Source organism: Copidosoma floridanum, unplaced genomic scaffold (assembly GCF_036245765.1).
Source record: "Copidosoma floridanum isolate Cflo_tuat_1 unplaced genomic scaffold, Cflo_Japanese_pri ptg000006l, whole genome shotgun sequence".
Classification (NCBI taxonomy): Eukaryota; Metazoa; Arthropoda; class Insecta; order Hymenoptera; family Encyrtidae; genus Copidosoma; species Copidosoma floridanum.
The window spans coordinates 27,582,940-27,602,944 of record NW_028321883.1 but is presented as its reverse complement, the minus strand read 5'-3'; the positions used below and the strand labels follow the sequence as shown (position 1 = coordinate 27,602,944).

The 20,005-nt window shown below is 43.9% G+C and overlaps 1 protein-coding gene across 5 annotated transcripts in view; it reads right to left on the bottom strand.

The window, feature by feature from the left end:
* LOC106647182 (thyrotroph embryonic factor) overlaps window positions 1–20,005 on the bottom strand; it is a 105,013-nt gene that overhangs the window by 56,533 nt on the left and 28,475 nt on the right. For 4 of the 5 annotated variants that reach the window (XM_089588417.1, XM_089588419.1, XM_089588418.1 and 1 more), the window contains exons 1-2: window positions 3,174–4,012; window positions 422–451 (exon numbers count right to left, since the gene is read on the bottom strand). In XM_089588417.1, the coding sequence (XP_089444543.1) occupies window positions 422–451; window positions 3,174–3,651 (508 nt within the window). In that variant the 5' untranslated portion in view covers window positions 3,652–4,012. Of the gene's footprint in view, window positions 1–421; window positions 452–3,173; window positions 4,013–20,005 lie in introns of those variants that run through there. The other variant, XM_089588423.1, reaches the window with a different exon arrangement.

The window sequence follows — 20,005 nt, the reverse complement described above, 5'->3', positions numbered from 1 at the left end:
ACCGATTGACCTTTCGATCGACTAAACATGTTTTTTCAGTCGGTAAAACTGGAGTGATTCCCGCTCTCGTTCAAGTTATATTTTTTCCGCCTGAATATCAAATTGCGAGTTTGTCGCGTTACTCTCGCGATAGTTTATATGTTTATCAATTCCAACACTTAGCCTTATCGGCTCGCTGGTTATTTTTGTTTTATTGCGCCGTAAACGGGTGCTCGTTGCGTTCTGTTTATCAAAACGTGTGTACCATATAGTTTACAATAAACGTGCACTAATGTAGAATAAGTAGTGTATATAAAAAAAAAGAACATCCAAAGGTTGGAAAAGAAAAAAAAAATAATATAAAGTCATGAGCAAAAAATATGCAAGTAGAGAGAGAGAGAGTAAGTAAAATCGCGGTAGATAAGAGATAGTGGCAACTTACCCTTTAGTGACGATGTAATCATAGGATCACCTGAAAACGAGAAAAAACACAATCAATTACACATCGAGAAGCAAAAGATGAAAATTACAGAGTGAGAGAGAGAGAAAAAAAATAAAGTGAGATGAAGTAAAAATAAATAAATGTAGATAATAATAATACAGTATAGTTGTACGACAAACAGTCACACATTTAGTCTAACATAGATGAATGTATGCAACATCATGTAAATTATTATACTGAAAATTAATGAAAAATACCAAACATAAATAAATTCATTTTGAAATGTATGCATAATTGTATTTCATGTCACGAGGGCTCCTTTTCAACGTTTACAGCTGCACTAAAGGATCGTCGCGGAGATTAACGACGACGTCAGTAAGTCGAAAAAAAAAAGAGAGAAAAGACAGTAAGCGTTTTCGTGAGATACCGTACCTCTGTATGTATATAAAGTAACGACGCAAGTGGGTGGCGAGCGAGGAAGGAGGAAGAGAGAGTACAGCCTCCAAGAAGGTACTTTTGTCTCCTCTCTCGTGCTTTCTCCTCGCATATTAAAAAAAAAAAAAGGCTCGCTTGAGAAAAATCAGAAAACCCTTATTAGATAAACGACAAAATGATAAGCGTCAACCAATTTTGCTTAGCAATCGTTAGGATAAGAGATGCGTCGAAACCTCGCGTTTACTGACCCAAGTTTCGATGCACAACAATTTTCGGCAAGTGCGCGTCTTTGAAAATCGTTACATATACGTCCGATTTCTCAAAGCTCTTTATTTTCTCATCACCACATCTGATAAAAAACAATAGTTTTTTTTTCTAGGCAAAATTTTACGCCACCCTCTCGGTATTTATTTCATTTCGTACAATCTCGCAGTACTTCAATTTTCCCAATTTCCCCCCCAAAAAAAACATCTAAGCACGAGAGTCACATTCTAGAAAAAAAAAAAAAAAAGAGGCGGTGCTTCCTGACACACTAGCCAATCAAATGGGAGACACAGAGAAAGAGAGATTATACATCCTGGCGCACGAGTTCCAAGAGCGCGTTAGAGCAGTATAGCCTATAGGCATTATCCTCGGCAGCGAGATGGAACGCCTGTATACATAGGAGAGCATCGCGGCCTTGAGATAGCAACAACAACGTAACTACGATTACAAGTTTACTATATGAAACATAAATTATACATATATATGTATATGTACAGGTACATCGTGCGAGTTTGTTACCGATTCTCCAAAGCGCTAACGGAGAACTGTGTAGAAAAGTTTTTTTTTTTATTTTATTTTATTTTATTATTTCAATACAAGTAGATCTGTCGAGTTATTATTTTGTCCAGCGTAACAATAGGTATAGATAAAAGATGCTTTTATAACTAGCTCGGCATGTATACAGCGGGAGAAGGAAAATTCCTTCCTCCTCGGGATATAGGGATATTACCGCGGTTCCGATTGCGCAACAACGCTCGCATACCTACTTCGGCATACGGTCCTGATTTAGCCATAAAAATGCAAGGGGCTGCGTCTCGGTGTATGCATACATCGCGAGAATATTTTCCGCTAAAACGGAAAACATGTACATATACCCCCTCCCTCCTCCTTTCCAGGTTTGATTAATCCGCCTGAAATGCATAGCCTCGGCTTAAGTGCATTGGTCGTTTTGTACATTTTTACGAGGCGTCGGGACCTCCCCTGTATACTCGAGACGACGAGAAATATGAGATGATATTGTTTTCGAATTACGTGTGTCTTTCTTGTCCACGAGCTCCCGACACTCTATTTGCCCAAAGGTTCCACGGCCAGTTCCTCCTCAACGGGTTTATATTTCGGTGTGAGTGGGAGCCTTTTATTTTTTGTTACATATCGCTAAATACAATGGTATAATGTAAATATTTATACAGTCCCAACAATTCACACTTAAGCTTCGATGCGCAGGAAGAAGAAGAAAAAAAAAAAAAAAACACAAGCCTTTCTTTGCATTTACACGGGGCAATCCGAGCGAAAGCTCCGCGAGAGCTAACTCGTTGCATTTCCATCATACCCGCGACGACGCAACTCTAACTCCGACGGAACGCACAAATCGTCCGTAGACGCGACCTATGAATAATTCACTGGCAAATCTGTTGCCGATGCTCGCTCCATCTCCCAGACGCGACACGTCGGGAAATTTATACCTCGGGTTATGGAAAAAATCTCCCCTTTTGGGGGGAGAAAAGCGACAGAGATACCTTTTCATTACCACGATTGCCTCCCCCTTATTTTTCTTTCTTTTTTGGTTTTTTACGACGGTTATATTCTCAAGTGGGGGTGGACGAATCGATGGTATACACGAGCACTGCGTCCCCTTTGGAGAAAAAAAAAAAATATCCAGCAAGACGGGACACACGCGACGTTGTTTCACGGGTATGAATTCGAAGCTGCGGCGTTGGCTCATTACCTATATATATACATGCCATTATCGTGATGCCCGTTGATCGGCGTATTCCCAGATGACCGGGGGACTTGTGCAATCCTCTCGGGGGGAAGAGGGAAAAGAGGCGACGCAGGTACGGGTACTTGATTTTATTAGAAAAGGCTCTCCAGCCCGACGTTTTGGCACATTTCACTCGCCATAATTGACACGGAATATGGAGTGCGTCGGGAGGGGTGTCTTTTTTGATATCTTCCCGGTACTCGTATACACCCCGATTCACGACCTCAAGGTGGCGTGGAAAAATGAGTCATGTATACGTGTACCAAAGTGGTCGCGTACGGGTCGTCCTACCTGGATGCTGCATCTGCTGGGAGCTGTAGTGCCGGACGCGGTGTAGATGTGGATGGTGGTACTGCACCGCTTGATGCGGATGGTGCTGGTGGTGGTGGTGCTGTTGTTGCGTGGCTGGGGCCTGTCCGTTGCCGTTGTTCTGCAACGGTACATTGTGCTCTTGCTGCTGTTGATGAGCGTAATGCTGCTGAGCCGCACCGTCCTCGGCACTCGTGGCACCCAGCGAGTAGTGCTGCAATTGCTGCTGGTTGTGGTGATGCTGGGAATGGGACTGGTATTGCTGCTGATGGTGTTGCTGATGGTGATGATGGCCAGGATGGTGGTGAGGGTGGCCATTCATGCCCCAGGCGTAGTGCGCTTGTTGCTGTTGCTGCTGGCGTTGGTGCTCGTGTTGCTGGGCTTGCAGCTGCTGCTGGTGGTGCCAGTAAGCCTCGTTCACCGACGGCACCGACATACCGTCCACCTCCTCGCTGGCCATGCTGTGTTGTCCAGTAGCCACGAATGTTATCTTCGGCTTTTGGATGGAAGGACTTTTTTTGCTTTTGCTTCCTTTGATTCTATCCAACCGATTCTTGTTTTATCCACAAACGATATACTCTAATATGTTCACGGTACACCTCGGGTGCATTGTCGAGTCTTGATTCGGATGATCTCTTGGGCACTCGTGGATGATCATTTACCGCACATCACGTCACGTATCATCGAAAAACACGCAAATGTTAATTGTCTATGTGATAAGTTTATTGGGTCTTCCGTACACAGTATCGGTATCGTATCGCGATCTCCAGTAGTCGAGTCGATTGTCGTCGCGCACCGCGGAGAATAGCTATGTATCTTTATGGACGAGGTACTTGGGATCTAAAAAGAAATTATTAGCAGAAACTCGGCTGTTTTTTTTGTTTTTTTTCTACTCATCGCTCGTTTATACAAAAAAAAATGTAACAGTTACAAGCAAATAAGCGATTCAAAACAGATCAATGGAATAACAAAAATTGCAACGATATCAGTACAAATGTCTGATGGTCAAAGACTGTCTCCGAAAACTTGGAGTCCCGAACGAGTCGCGAGGCATCGAGCTATCAGCTCTTTCGTACATTAAACAGTAATTAATCGATCGATTATACGTATATTAAAAGAAATTTAAAAAAAGACTACCGAGCGACATAATTTCTTTTTATACAAAGCAAGCGCATCATTGCTGTAGCTACAACACGATATTGCTGGTTGAAGAAAAAAAAAAAAAAAAACAGACAAAGCGTGTGCTTTTTTTTTTTTTTTTTTTCTTCTCTTCAAACAGCAGACGCGTAGACAGGACAGACCAACAGACAGACAAAGAAATAATGAGGATAAATAAAGGTAGACTGATACGTCCAGGCACTAATAACGGGGCTCTCCGTGAAATTACGTTTTCTCGAGCGTCGACGTTACACCGTTGCGTACGCCGTGGTGCAAACTTGCCACGACAATTTTCAAAGCGCAAGCTCCGTCAAAGTCGAGGGAGGACAAAATAAAGAGAAACGAAAGACAAGGGCAGATACAAAGAGATGTATATGTATATGGGGGTAAAATCGAAAAAATCGGTTCCTTCGACGGAGGCGGAAGCTCGTAAGCGCCGATAAAGCTACGATACCGACGCGAGGCCGGGTTCGCGCGAGGACTGAGGCCACTCCGATTTCCTCCGCTTCCGTCGTCGCGGGCCACCTCCCCCTTGGGCCGTGCAGCAACGGTAGCTGTTGTGTGGGTGCAAGAGGAGGGTGGCTACCGCGTCCCGACTGACTGAGGGGGCGGGAGCGACGCACACACAACTGTACCTCGCGGGCGGAAGAGGAGAAGGAGGGACAAGCCGAGCTTGCAAAGCTCTCTCTATCTATAATACTACAGCGCCCAGTGGGTCCACGTGCGCTCGCGGGCACGTTTCTCGCTCACGTGTCCCTCGCACCAGCTAACCGCCTACTCTCCCTCTCTGTATATATAGAGCGGATTGTTGTGTATTATATACATGTAGCGATTTCATCCCTCGCTGGTATAAGGGTGCCTTCCCTTTTGTGTGAAATTGAGCGGAACGAGCGCTGCTTATTCTTCTCTTCTCATCGGGTGTATATTATTCACAATTGGTGTATATTTACAGGTGCTCGAGACGACCGTCTTATTTTTGGACATCGTTGACAATGCCATTGTAAACTCTCCTCCTAATTATATTAAGACGGCTCATTTCGCGCACCCCGCGTTATTTTTGTCTCCAAATCGTTGCGTGATATGTTTTCGGGTGTCTACGTGAGAATGAAAAAAACCTCCCTGATGTCTGTTTTTTTTTCTTTCTTTTTTTCATTCCTGTGTTATCATAAAGCCATTTTTGCGTCTCCAAATCCATTATAATCCCTTTCTCTCTGTGCTCTGTACGTTTTTCTCGCCCCTCTGTTTAGAATTTTTTGTGGAAATTTGTACGTAACACGCACAGTTATGAAAACGATTTTTCCACGTATCAGTCAATCGCTCGAAAACACGTAGGTATACATTAGGCTCACGTGGATCAAAAAGTTGGTTGGTTTGCCGCCAAGTAGCAAAAAGAACCCAATCTTATCACCGAAGTGTTAAGTACTTGGAGGAAAAAAAAAAATATATATATATCCGATGCGTGACAGATTTCCAAGGCCCCTTCTCTCCCGCGCAGTTTATTTTTGACAGCCCCCCGTTAGAAAGTTGTTTGGTTACGTAAAGACGGCAATTTGATCGAGACTAAGCGCAGCTGTTGATTCGACGACGCGTTAACGCATGAACCAACAAAAAAGAGGAGGACAGGTGGCGCGTGAGCTTTTTTTTTTCCTCCCTTATACCTACCTGCAGATCATCGGAAAATAAAAAAAAAGAAATAGGGCGCGGAACGGGTAAAATTTCCAATGTTGCGCAAGAAAAAGGCCAAGATGGAAAGTTACCCGGGCAAAGCGCGGTATCGGGCTTCTCTCTGTATTTTCCGTATATACTCGGGAAACTGGCGAAAGGGCGACGTCGCTCGTTAATTAAGAGACGAGGGAAATAAGTTGCGATTGAAGAGAAATTAATTGTGCTCGCTACTGAAAAGTACCTACCTCTGCTGCGCAAAGGTATATACCACGTATATTATACGCACAGATGTGGAATACCATTGCAAACTTACCCGAGCATTAACCGACGATGCTGTTGTGTATCAGGTACGTCTAGTAAATAAAAGGATTTATTTGTCGTTATGTCGTGGCTACGCATTACTCGTAATGGGATAATTATTCGTCATGTCTGATGCGTCTTGCATATACCGGTGCAGGGAGCTAAGAGGCATCTTTTAGATAAGGTGCCGTGCGTAATTTCACAAGGCGCAGATTATTTTTTTTTTTTTCTTTTTTTTGTGGTTGTTTATGATCATTGGACGTTACAGGTGCGCAAATATATGGTAGGTACATGCTTGTGGATACGTATTACGCAAGCGTCCGATGAGTCCCAGTAGAAACAGTCGAACTCGGTCGGACGCACCACTCGTGGTTCATATATGTTTTTCCTCAAAGGCGACAGCACCTATTGGGAAGTACCGTCATGTACAATGAATTTGCTATTCAAACGTGTCCGTTTATTAATCGAGTCGATACTACGTACGTGTAATTTTCCACGTGCCTCGATTGCAGGGTATTTTTCCTTCCGGGTATATCTATGTATGAGGAAAACAACGAGATCGACGGAAGTACTGTCGGGAGAAAAGAGTGTATACATGCATATCACAGCTCGATAATGTATTGTCGCAGGTCAGGTCAGAGCTGGTCAACGTACTCTCCGATTATGGTGATGGGGGAGACGATTCGATTAGGGAAGTCAGCGTATCGTGATTCGTCGTTGATCTACTGTTTTCCGGCGAGAGCAGCTCTTTTCCTTGTTTTCTCGGATAAAAGGGAACGAGGTGAGACGCGCGAGTGCGACATTTAGGAACATTTGTCGCACTGTGGGTCGTTGCTCAATTTTTACATTTTTTTTTTTTTTTTTTTTTTTTTTTTCGAGCCACACAGAGACACGAAGCTCAAATCAGATATCGAAACTTGCAACTATGTATTTATGTATCCTTTTTTTCACTTTGTTTGTTCAATGTGACTGCATTTTTCGACACCACAAAATTTTATGTCTAATTTTCACGGCCATTCGTCTAATATGTACTGAGGGTGGCTCCTCCCTTCAAAAAATATACTTGTACAGCCAAAATTGTTGATATTAACTTGAAAAATGCGCAAGATGTTTAAAAAGTGAAAATTCTCGGCTTTGCAAAAGGTTTGGAAAAATCAATGTTGTGGAAATTTAAAAAAAAAAAAAAACTCATGATGCAGAGTAAATGTCAATGAGGTATATAATGTACACACTTCATTTTTTATGAATTTTCAATTGTTGTTCACAAACACCCGTGCTTATGAAATTCTTTCCTTTTAAACGATATAACGCGTTTTCACATAGATACCTCCAAGTATTTTCCAGATCATGAAAAAAGTAAACCAAGGATGTCTAGTATAAACAAGCCAAACAGTTGCCTCTCTCCGAGTACATACACAAATTTCAGCCCAACCATCCCATACTTACATTATGAGTGCCCCGAGCATTATGATTTCTTCGCGTTAAATTTACGATCACTCGAATCTGATCTCCATTCGCATTCAAACTTGAACCGAGTCCCCCCCCAGCGAGCACAAAGTAAGTGGTAAACATACAAGTAAAAAATCCCTGAAAATCAAAACATCATTCAAGTAATAAAAAATAAAAAATAATTAAAAAAAAAAACGAAAGGAAGAAATAGCGAGACACGGTGGAGAGAGAGAAAGAAAGAAACCAGCAACGCGGAAGTTTCGCATCGATTCCGCGTCGCGGACACGGTGAAAGTCGAAGAAACGCTACAACACGTACACATATATATATACACGTATACACTGCACCGTGTACATGAAGAGAGAGCACGAGTCCCGGCAACGTGACAACGCCACTGCAGTCGTCCTCCTCCACCACCTCGTCGGGGTTTCCCTACCCTTCCACCTACCGCTCCTTCTTCTTCTTCTTCTTCTTTTGTCAGGTTTTCCTTCTTTGCGTAGACTCGACTCTTGCAGATCGATCGCGACGCTTTTCTCTCATAAAATGTACACGCAGCGAGAAGGAGGGGCAGGAGGGTTGAACTTTGGGAAAGGGTTGAAACTTTGGTGTAACCAGGAAAAGCGGAGAGCGGAGAGATTCGTAATTATTGACGTTAAAGTATACTTTATCGATGTAGTGTAACCAACAACAACTTAAATCACCTCCAGTATGCTAATATTATCGGTATCAGATACCTCGTTCGAGTTAATGTTTTACAAACTCATTTGCCGGACTCCGGTAACTAGTAGAATTATCAAAACGATAGGCGAAAGTGCATAACGCGACGTACGCAACCGAATCGTCGTACTTGAAAAAATGAGGAAGGAAAAAAAAAATTTTCACCTCTGGCATGAGCTTGCGAATAAAATAGTTGGATAAATCGAGTTCTCGTAACGAGAGGAAGAACTACCCTCACGGCCTCGTCGATGCGCAGAGAGAAAAGGTTCTTTCGTCGGCGACCCGAAAGGAAGAAAAAAAAAAAAAAAAAAACAAAGTGAAATAAGAGCAAGTGCACGTGCGCGTGTATAATAATAATATGTATATATACAGAGGAGCAATCGATGCGAGCAATCAATGGGGGAGTGCAACATTGTCGGTCATCGTCGAGTAGAGACGCTCGCAGGCATCGGACCAGAAGTCGTCGTTGTCCCTTCGTGCAATTTATGTTTTTTAATCGGACAAGCCTCGGCGCCTCTGCCTTTATCAGCCGGGCGACAGGCATCACGTCGCTTATACACACATGCCCACATGCCACTTTTTATTTTTTTTCTTTTTTCCCCCCAAGCGCGTCTTCTTCGTGTTTTGTTTCGTCGCTCTCGGACCCGCTTCGCCGCCCGCCACAAGAAGAGGCCGAGGAGCTTTCCCCACTCACCGTATGTTCCCAAGTGTAGGTGTTAACTATTTTTTTTTACAAAAGAAAAGAGGTACAAAAGTGTTTTCATCGACACGTAGCACATACGCGTTAGGTTTTTCACGACTTTTATTTTTCTCGATGTAAATCAGATGTATATTATACCTGGATAATAAAAAAAGCTTCGCACCTGTCAAACGGATGAGCATCACAGCCCATAAATGTAGGCTATGCTCACCCGATGAACTCGGCAGACCCTCGCCCCTGAAAAAAAATATCTCCCCCCCCCTAGCCGTATCATCTGGAATACGAAGCGTAAAAAAAGTAAGTATTCAAAAGGGGCTCGATTGGTGGGGAAATGCCTGCGCGAGACACGTACACATATATACACCCTCATACCCGGGATGCTGCTGCGAGTGATGGCTCCGCTCGAGCACGCTGTATTAAATCGTATACGTTTTTTTTTTGTTTTTTTGCTAAGTTCCTTTTCGTGTTGTTTCGTTTTTACGAAGCCCATCGGAGAGTGGGAAGTGTATTAATATACGGGCCGACAGCCATGCATTATTCATGCGAGGACGAGCGGCATTGAAATTCGAGGGAAAGAAAAGGGGTGGCGATTTAATTAAATAGGAAGGGCCTCTTTGTGATGATGTTATTAATTATTATGGACACATTGCGAATATACCAATCAGCGAGAAAAATCCCCCGGGGAGAGTGTATATAATACGTATAATTGGGTATGAAAAAAAAAAAAGCACAAATCGAAGCTCCAATTAAAATAAAAAGCAAAAATAACAGAAACAAAACGAGAGATCAAAAGTATATGTTTACCTGTACGTTCGTGAAAAGCTGGCAAAATTTTTACGGGCCGCGGATGGCAACTTTTATGGGGTTCTCGCGAGGGGAGTGGCTCACGTGGCGGCCCACGTGACGTGACGCTCGGGTTGATGTGTGTGTTGTACATACACGTCTCTGCTCGTCTCTGTGGAGCGCCGAGGGGAGCAACACGTGGTGGCGTCGCTTTTTCCCTCCCCTATAGCTACTGTTCTCCCTTTCCGTAAGTGGGCATATGTATATACATACACTGTAGTTTGATTCCCCTCGATGCTCGCGATGTATTATTTACCTGTATCCCAACCCCCTCGGCTTGTAATATACTTTGCCCCGAGAAAGATTGTGCATGCAATGTATTTAATAAAAGCGCGCGTGAGTGCGGTAAATTTAATTCATCCCGTTGACTCTTAAATAGTAAGGAGAAACGTTTAGGGGCTCGCGATTTTCCATGTTTTATTTTAATATGAGAATTCATTTTTTTTTTCCTTTCGGAGCTGATTATGGAGAAAAAAATTAATTTATTAGTGTATACTGTATTGTATTGTATTGTAACTTTATTGAGACCTTGTGGTTGAAACCATGTCTGGCCCTCAGAAGATATTACAGTAAATATATTTAATAAGATTTACATACATATTGTACAGGTAAATTTTCGCAGTGCATATGTACTTAAAATTAGTCACAAATTAATCGCATTTGCAAATATTATGAAAAAGAATTAGAATTAGAATTATATATATGTACTCATCTCAGCTAATAATATCAAAAAATTCGAAAAATTGAATGTTTCTCTTTCGTTGCAGTACTTTTTACCTGTCGACTCATTTGAATTATTTTGTTCTATAAAAGCACTTGCATTTATCGCGATGATCAATCGGGATGAAGTTGAAAAAATGACCATTGAGTGACTTATTCACCGCATAAGTACGTAGTATTTATATGGGTACAGACGGTACGGTTGGCTGCTCCACTGGCGTTCAACACTGATCCAAGTCAAGTGCATCGAGTCGAACGTATATTTATCTCAATTACCTACGTCTGATTAAATTATTGTTCAACTATATATATACGCATCCACATAATATACATATAGTAAGTATTGGTATAACTACCGATTTATGTGTAACTGTATCTCACAATTCCGGGTGATAAAAAACATGCAGGACATGTCTTTACTCAGAAGTTTATGACAAACATTGATCCTGATTCCGGTGATGGCGACGCCACGTGAGATACATCATCGTACGACACGGCAACTGGGTTACAGGAGAGCAAAAGACTCACGCCCCTGCATACATTGTATTGTATACACACGTTGCTGCACCTACAAAGCGCAAATAAGTCAACGTTTGGCACAATCTCGATAAACAAGAGGTATATAGTAAGTATAGGTATCGAGTCAACGCGACGCCGCGAGGGATGTTGTGTGTATAGGTATAGGTGTACACGCGTGCACGCACGCGAGAGAGATGCGTGTAATTATTGATGAAAATGTTGAAAAGAGGCGAAAGAGAGTACTTTAGCCAAGGACGCTTCGTGGCTTGTATCACCAACACATATTATGCTTTGTCTCGTTACATTGCATGCGGGCATTAGAACGCGAGAGTATATAAATAGTCCCGGTATAACTTGCTCGTAATATGCTCCAAGAGCCGTGGGACAGGTATTACAATATTATATTGTACACTTGTGCGCGATGCCCGGTACACGAGATGACGCGACACACCTGAAGGGGAGGCTGGTGGTGAAGTAATACCTCTACGGCTCTCTTAGCGCATTTTTTTTTTTAGAAAAATATGCTTACCTATAATTATGTGGGTACACATGTGGGAAAACTTACTGCGTCCGCGTTGATTCACCACTCCCTCGCAATCGCGCGTCGCATCTTTGCCGGTGGAAAAATCAAAGTGTGAAATTGAATAATCTTTTCGTTTTTCCAGCATCCAATTGTACGTGGATCGAGTCATCGGACGTACATTTGTGACGAAAAACACGCGAGTGCGCGACTAATGAGATCCAATGGATTCGCCGTTGCCACGCACAAGCGACAATGATAATACGAGGTGTGCGAGCGAATAAGCGTACCTACATAAGCGTGTGCTGGTCACAGAGGAAGGACAACCTGTATAGGCAACGTACGTACAACGTGGGAAAAGCGCGTGTGGCAGTTCTCGAGTAGATTAGGTCGGCCGGCGTGTATTACCTATCACGTATATATATGCGTGTAGTCCAAGTATACAGAGTCCAGCCATTTGTGAATGGGCGTGTGCGTGTGTATATACGGAATCGTGTCCGGTGTCCTTGTCACCTGCGGTGCATGTACATTTATATGTGCATGGAAGGTGTATCAGAAGCCGATTCGCGCGTAGTGCCGCGCCGTGGAATAAAAAAAAAAAAGCAGCGCGATGATGAATTTCCGTGAGGATGCTTCTGACGTTCACCATTGCCGAACGTGTTAATTTGCTGTCGGCCAAGTCTACCTACATGGGTATATGTCAATAATGCGTGAAATTTGATCCTAGTGCGATGAAAAAACAAAGAATGAGGCCACCACCACGCGATCTGTATACACGAAAGCTCGAGTCCATTAAGTTGGTAATATTACGCGGCGTGTTTCGTCAAAGTCGGTGCGCGCAGTCGCTCGACTTATGGATACGATATGTACACGGTGAACCGATTTTTTTTTTTTTTTTTTTTTTAAATATCCATACCTTTGGCTATCGATTTACGCGGGATAAACCCCCCGTGCGACGCGGTTTCAAAACCACAAGAGCACGAGAGGCGGTGCTCGATTGTATTCCCCGTGCATATATATATATACATACTCGTTGGAAAGCGAAATGGTATTTTTATGTCGATGGTAATTAGCTGTTGTATGTGATTATTTTCGTACTCCGATCGAGGCGAGGCTGTGGAAAAAATCAAAGAAAGAAAAAAATCAATTTTCTTTTTTCTCTTCTCATTTAATAAGAGAGACTTCAGATGCAAATGGCCCATTCGTGATTCATAAAGAGCCAATAACAAGCCGAGTCGTTTGCGTTTATCATGCGTTACCGTAAACGCGAGTCTTGCGCATATTTACGTCTCGTTGAGACTCGCCGGGAGAGTCAGTGATAATCAAATGATCGTTTACGTGATGGATATGTGTTGCCTTAACTGAGACTCCGAGACGCGCGTTTCCAACACGGTAGGTGTACACATTGTACGCCGATCGGTAAAAATCCCTTATTTCCAGCGGAGCTTTGTCGTGCGCGTCGGCTCCCGAAGAAAAACCCTACGATCGAAACTCGCTCTGCTACACGTATTGTATCTCAGAGGAAAAAAAAAGCGATGAGTTACCTGAAAAAAATTCGCAGTACCGTATACAGGAACGCGCTACCCTATCCAACTTTGAATCGATGATGCCGATGACAGCGAAATTCCAAACATACTCCTCTACTGTTGTTCTATAAGGTGATGTATATAACTAATATGTACCTATATACAGTAGCACCAGCAGATGGACGTTTAGTCGGATGGTTGGGATTTTGCGAAAGAGCCGATAGTGTGTGTACATATGTACACACTAATCCCGAGCAAAGAACTTTGACGTCTCTATATAATTCTCTCGACTCTTGATTGTGCTGTGTGCGTCGCCTCATATATATACATAAGGTATGCAAAATTTATGTGAATCGGTTCTATTGTCGGCCACGGGATTCACCCATAAAAAGGCACAAGAAGAAGACATCATCGTTTAGCGATGCGATACTCGCGGGAGTATACCTATATAAGTATGCACAAACTGCGTCGGCACGAATCGACTACGGCTAACGCGCCGATTTGCCCATCCATCTTCCGCGGTGTCCATAAATACATCAGATCGTGTAACGTGTGCAGGAAAATGGCCATTTTGCGAAAAGTAGGTATACGTATGTATGTACCATACACATGTGTGACACGTTCATTGTAGATAACACAGGTGTGTGTGGGGCATCAATCGCCGACATCCGTCTTTGGGGGAAGGATTTTTTTCGCGGCAAACAATCGCGAGAAACTCCCAGGCCCAAGTTTTGTTGCACTATCTCGTCGGACGCCGGGTTTTGTGTTTCTAAGACTCGAATGAGAAGAAACAAAATTCCATTTGTAGTTACAATGTCCGTCCGTGCAATTGGGTTTTTCACGCTTAACATTGTACGCCCACCAAGAGTGTACGGAGTTGGATGAGGAAAAAAAAACAAAATTTTTTTTCTCATTCATCTATCCTTTTAAAATGACTCCTCTGACTCGGAACTTGATTGGCAAAGCCATACGCACGATTTTTGCGTCATTAATGTTACTTTAAAAATCAAGTGCAAACGTACGATGCTTTTTTCGTTTCTTCAGCCGAAAAGAAAAAGCGCAGAGTCATTCGTTTAATTGTATAGCTGTGTGAATAAGAGAGCTAGGAGAGAGACGGAGTAGAATTTTCAAATGAAATTTCAAGGCTCGGGCATTAGAAGAGGCATCGTAGCACGGATAAGTGCACAGGTTTTTTTTTTTTTTTTTTTTTTTACGAAGACTATACAGAGAGACACACGCATGTAAGGCAATACTAATACGCAAGCGGCTATAAGTACATGAAATTAATGCTTGTCGTGGAATCGTAGTTTCCCTCCCCTCCTTCCTCAAAGACTAGATTTTCGATGTAGCGAGGAATAAGAAGCTCGAGATTACATCGGTATTTGCACAAATGTGTACGTACACGGTGTTACCGTGGCGAGCCATGTTTTTTTTTCTCCGTCTCCATCCTCTCTTTTGAATTTTTTTTTTTCTCTCTACTTTGCAAAAGTGCACAGAAGAAAGAGAGGAGGACACTGCACAGGCAGGCTAGACATTCAAAGTATGCGTCGGTACCTCCTCCTCCTCCTCGCGTGATGCTTGTATTTAGTTGCTCGAATGGAAAACAGTGTCTACATCCTATGCGAGTCTTTTTCTTCTTCTTTTTTTTTTCTTCTTCTTCCAAGATGATAATTACCCGGTGTACGTATACAAGCGCCTCCCGATCGTTGCAAATTGATGAAATGAAGATCCAATGATTCACACTACTTTTGCAGTTTTTTTTTTTTTTTAATTTTTTTTTATCATTGTCCCCCTTGAATTGACAATACTGTGCCCCTCTCCTGTCGATGGGTCATAAAAATGTAGAATTTATATTTCAAGTGCTAAAAATACGCGCTGCACCTGAAGTAGCAGTGGATGAGAAAAGGGTAAGAACAGTATCTGCAGAGAGCGAGGGATTTAGATACTCCACAATTTTCCGATTCCGTTTTTGCGACAAAGTAGATTTTTTTTTTCCCATCAGCCGAGCCACTCATATAAATACACATATAGATATATTCGGATAGACATTGGTATAATACGCGTGTCTGTACTCTCTCGACTATATAGATATAACGAGGTCCGGCGCGCATATTTTATCGCGTGCGCGCGGCTCAACTGCGACAGTTCAAGGCAAGTCGGTGGTGAAGTAGTAGTATAGGTAAGTATCTAGGCAAACATACCTGTTTCGCTTCGGCCTCGCGCCACGACGACGATGGGCTCCCTCCGCCCGTTCCCTCCCTTGTCGCTATACATTACAGCCATATCGGCAATAAGCGTATACGCATCTGCTGCGCGCACGAGTTTGCATAGATGGAGGATCACCCATTTTTATTTTTTAATTCTGATACACCACTGCACAATGTGTGTACGAAAATGGGGGAGGAAAAAAAAAATTTGTGTAGCAAAGGGGATCGAATGCAATTTGATCGGTATCGGTATCGGTATGGGATGCCTTCGAATGAATGGTTTTCGTTTCCCATTGATTGTATCAAAAGTGGGTCTAATCATGGGGTCCAAATGACCCAAAAAGTCACGCGTTCTCGGTAATAAAAGCGCGCAAAGTTGAAACTTAAAAGCTGCGATGCGTGGAAAGTAGCGCCACGGTCGCGAAACCGAGCAAACGGTGAACTGCGTGTGCCTCTACTGCGAAATAAGGGAGAGAGAAAAGATATAACGAAAGAAAGCCGGTAGCGCGCGTCGCTTGCCCGCCGTCGATAACTTACCTGAGAGCCGGCGAAAGCTCCTCGATCATCACCCGGTGCGGAAACAACTGCTCTGAACTCCCCGTCTTACCGATCGCGGCATGAAAACCGACAACGAAACCCGCCCTACCCCTTCACAATAAATAAAATATAACTTAATTGTTGTTACTATACGTACTCGGTGTTCATTCACCAAATGCATCAGGTGTAACGGTACGTAGCGAGAAAGCGTCTTTTAAATATTTATAGCTTCCGCAGAGACTTTGGGCAGAACTTAACAAACTTGGGACGCGCGTCTGGTAGCATAAATATATGCATGTACCCCCGTTTGCATCGAAACTTCATCTTTAGCGCCTCTCGACTTTCCTGTGCACTTGAGACGCTGTTTTTTTTTTCTCTCCTCGGCAAAGTGGCACCTTTTTTTTCTTCTTTGAACTCGAGGACACCCGCTTTTTCTTTTCTCCACCTCCTCTTCTGTGTGTCTTTGCTCTTGGTCGATGTATTCCATTGTGTACACGCAGATATACACGGACACGGGTGTTCGATTGGCAAAAAGAAATAAAAAAAAATGTGTCGAAACTGAAAAAAAAAAAAAAAATAGGAAAAAAACAATAAGGCAGACATACCATCCTTCGGTCGGACTCGCAAGTATGTAATTATGGAATAATATAGAGGAGGAGGAGGGCGCGTCTATATTTACTGAATATGCTTCAGTCGATTCGACGCGTGACGTCAAAAGGCAAACGCCGCTCGCGATCGTCCCACAGAGCGTATATCCATCCACTATTGCACTTGCGCGTACATATAATAGCGGAGTAGCCGTATACGTATAGATAAACCGGCGGCTCTATAATGGATGCCGTTGTGTGCGACAACCAACGCGGGCCGTTTTATTTTCGCTCTCGTGTCTCGTGAACGCCGAACGCAATGCGGAACGTCACGGCTCAACTCCACAATGCGCTTGCACTACAACGTATACTTGTACATGTACATAATATACATCACACATGAAAATGTTGGCCGGCAGCTACGTCATCCTGAGTTTTCTCTTTTATTAATGAATCTCTCTTTTTTTTATTTCCACTCCATCACATGAACATATACCTATACCCAACTATCTATATACCCACTCGCGTCAACAACTGCCAACGGTAATTCCATGCCATTGTCGCTGGATGTGTATATATATATATTAATAAAAGCACACACATCCACTAACACGCCAATGGTGTGGGAAATAAACGGGAAAACGATTAGACTTGCGTCGTATACTGTGCAGCGGCGGAGCTTTCGAAAGCACAAAGCGCAGCGCGCCCGGATTGTATTTCATTGAGCCGATTAGCGCAGTGGCTCAAGATTTATAGGACGTGCCTGCAGCGATTCAGGTTGGTCTCTCTCTCTCTCTCTCTCTTGCTCTGCTCGTGTCTATAGTTTCATCCCGTAGTGCTGTGTGTACACGAAAGATGCCGATATCAAACGATCGTCTCTTTATCTCCGTGTCAATCATCGTCGCGTTGCTTGTCTACATCTGGTATACATACGTGATAAATCCGTTTCCCGATACGCGACGAGAACAAACAAATCGATCGATTAATTGGCTATGCCAAATAAGTTTCACTCGTAAAATGTATATACAAATTCACTCGAAGCGGCCACTGCAAGACGAGCAAATTAACCATAGGGGGAACGAGCACGTATAACCTATTATGGAGAGGAAAAAAAAAAAAAAAAAAAAGTAAGAATATGAACTCGCGCGCGCACGATAAGATATACACCGCGTGTTTATCGTCGCGTCTACCGATTGAACTCCGCTCCCCTGATGTGCGTACCTATATATACACACGAAAGAGCTGGGGATGTGATATTATATCGTATACGTGTGCAAACCGCGAAGAGGCGGTGTGCATGTCTTTGCTTTAAACACGTATACACATACACAACGGAATGATAAGCGAAGCTGCCGAGTTGCTCGGAAAAAAATCACTTTCGACTCGGATGGTGTACACCCAATCGGTTTCACGTACAGCGAGGCGGTGCTCGAAATCGCTTCCATCGTTTTCCTTGGGGGAAAAAAGGCAAAACCATTGAAACATTGGGGAGTTAGGGGGGGGGAAGCTGTCCAACTCACACATATTTACTATTTAAGCTGGTGTGCACACACAGAGCACGCGTCACAAGAAGAAGAGTCGGGAAGCTCGGCAAAAAGGCCTAGGGGGTTGGAGAATAAAGAAAAGCCGGAGAGCCCGGGCGCGCACCTATAAATATAACACGGACGATGATGTGGGCAAGCGGAAGTATATCTCTCTCTGGGATGCCCGCTGCTGCCCGTGATGCACGCGCTCTCAAAAAGAGAAGAACACCCGTTCCCATGCACACACACTCTCTCTCTCTCTCTAGGTCTATAGATAAATTCGCAAGCCTATCTCACTATGCCTGCGTATGGGTGCACGTGCGGCTTGTCTCCGCGCACGGGATTTATATCCACGGCTTGGATTACTCGGACGAGACTTTCATCCCCGTTTTTTCTTTTTCTTTTTCCCCCAAATAAAAGCCGTTTTGTCGCGTTTCAATGTAAACACGGGTGTTGTCGTTTTGCTCTTACGCGCCTTTGATTCATTAGCAAGTATAAGGTATATCGTATATACACACGCGAGAGGGTTGAAAGGATGCGTTGACGCGTTCAATGGGAGATAAAAGGTCCATTTGCTCGTGACTTACTTCGTTGGCTTGTGCAAGATACGAAGTTGTTGAAAATAAAAAAATAAACAAAACTTGGTTAAAAAAAGTATGTGTCCCTCTTTTGGAGAAGGGAAATTTTCAATAGCTTTTCTCTCATTGTCGCGATCGGTAATATTTCGATAAAACCCGTGAAACTTTTGGTTAATCAAATTCCGCTGTGCAATCGATGGAGGAAGGGAAAAAACAATCCTTTGCCCGAATCGTTCGATTCAGCAAAACACCCCAAAAGAGAGGAAAAAAAAGAGAAGAAAAGAAAAACACAAGCCGACCGTCGCTACGAGACGATTTGTTCGTTGACCCCGAAACAATCGCGTTTCGCAAACACACGCGGGCAGTCGCATTCGCGCCGTCGACGCACGCACCACGAGCCCCAAGTCGCGCTGGAAAATTCTTGTCTTTCGCGTCCTTCCCCGAAGAAATTACTTCATCCACCCCTCGAAAGTAACAGCTAAATGTCGAGCTGGTCGCAATAGCATATACACCAACACAACCTACGTACCTGTACGTAATACTTCATCGGCGCCGGCAACATGTCGAAGAAAATCCCGGGAATCGAGGCGCTGGTGGTCAACGCGATCCGGCAACTCCAGTCGGTCCAGGGCTCGACCACCAAGGAGATAACCAGCTTCCTCGCCCAAAAGTGCAACCTCACCGGGCCGGACATAAAACGCGCCATCCAACTGACCATCAAACGCGGCCTCAACTATGGCATCCTCCAGAGATCAAAAAAGTAAACCCACCCCCGTTCTTTTACCTCGAAGGAAAAAAAAAAAAAAAAAAAAAACCGGCGCATTTTCAATCATTGTCCCCGATGGAAACGAAGCAATTTTCACGCTAGAGGGGGGGGGGAAAATAATAACCTGTTCTCTCCCGTTGGGCCGTAGGGGGTTCGTGACGTGCGACAGGAGCAACATCCCGGAGCCCCTGGAGCCCGAGCAGAACCACCCGGAGTGCATAGGGTGCAAGCACTCGGTGTGCTTCACCACGGCTCGTAGTCGTAGCCGGCGTCGCCGGGGCCACAGTGCCATGCGCAAGCACAGGGGCCGGCACTCCCGCAGGGGCGGCAGGAGCCGGAGTCGCCGCCACGGGAGGAGACACGCCAGGCGCGCCAGGAGCCGCAGAGCCTTCGCAGTGAGGCGGACCGCGACCCGCAAGGTCCCGAGGAAGCCCTCCAAGAAGCAGATGAGCGAGAACCAGAGGTACGTGCCCCTTGCAATCAACTTATAGCTTTGCGT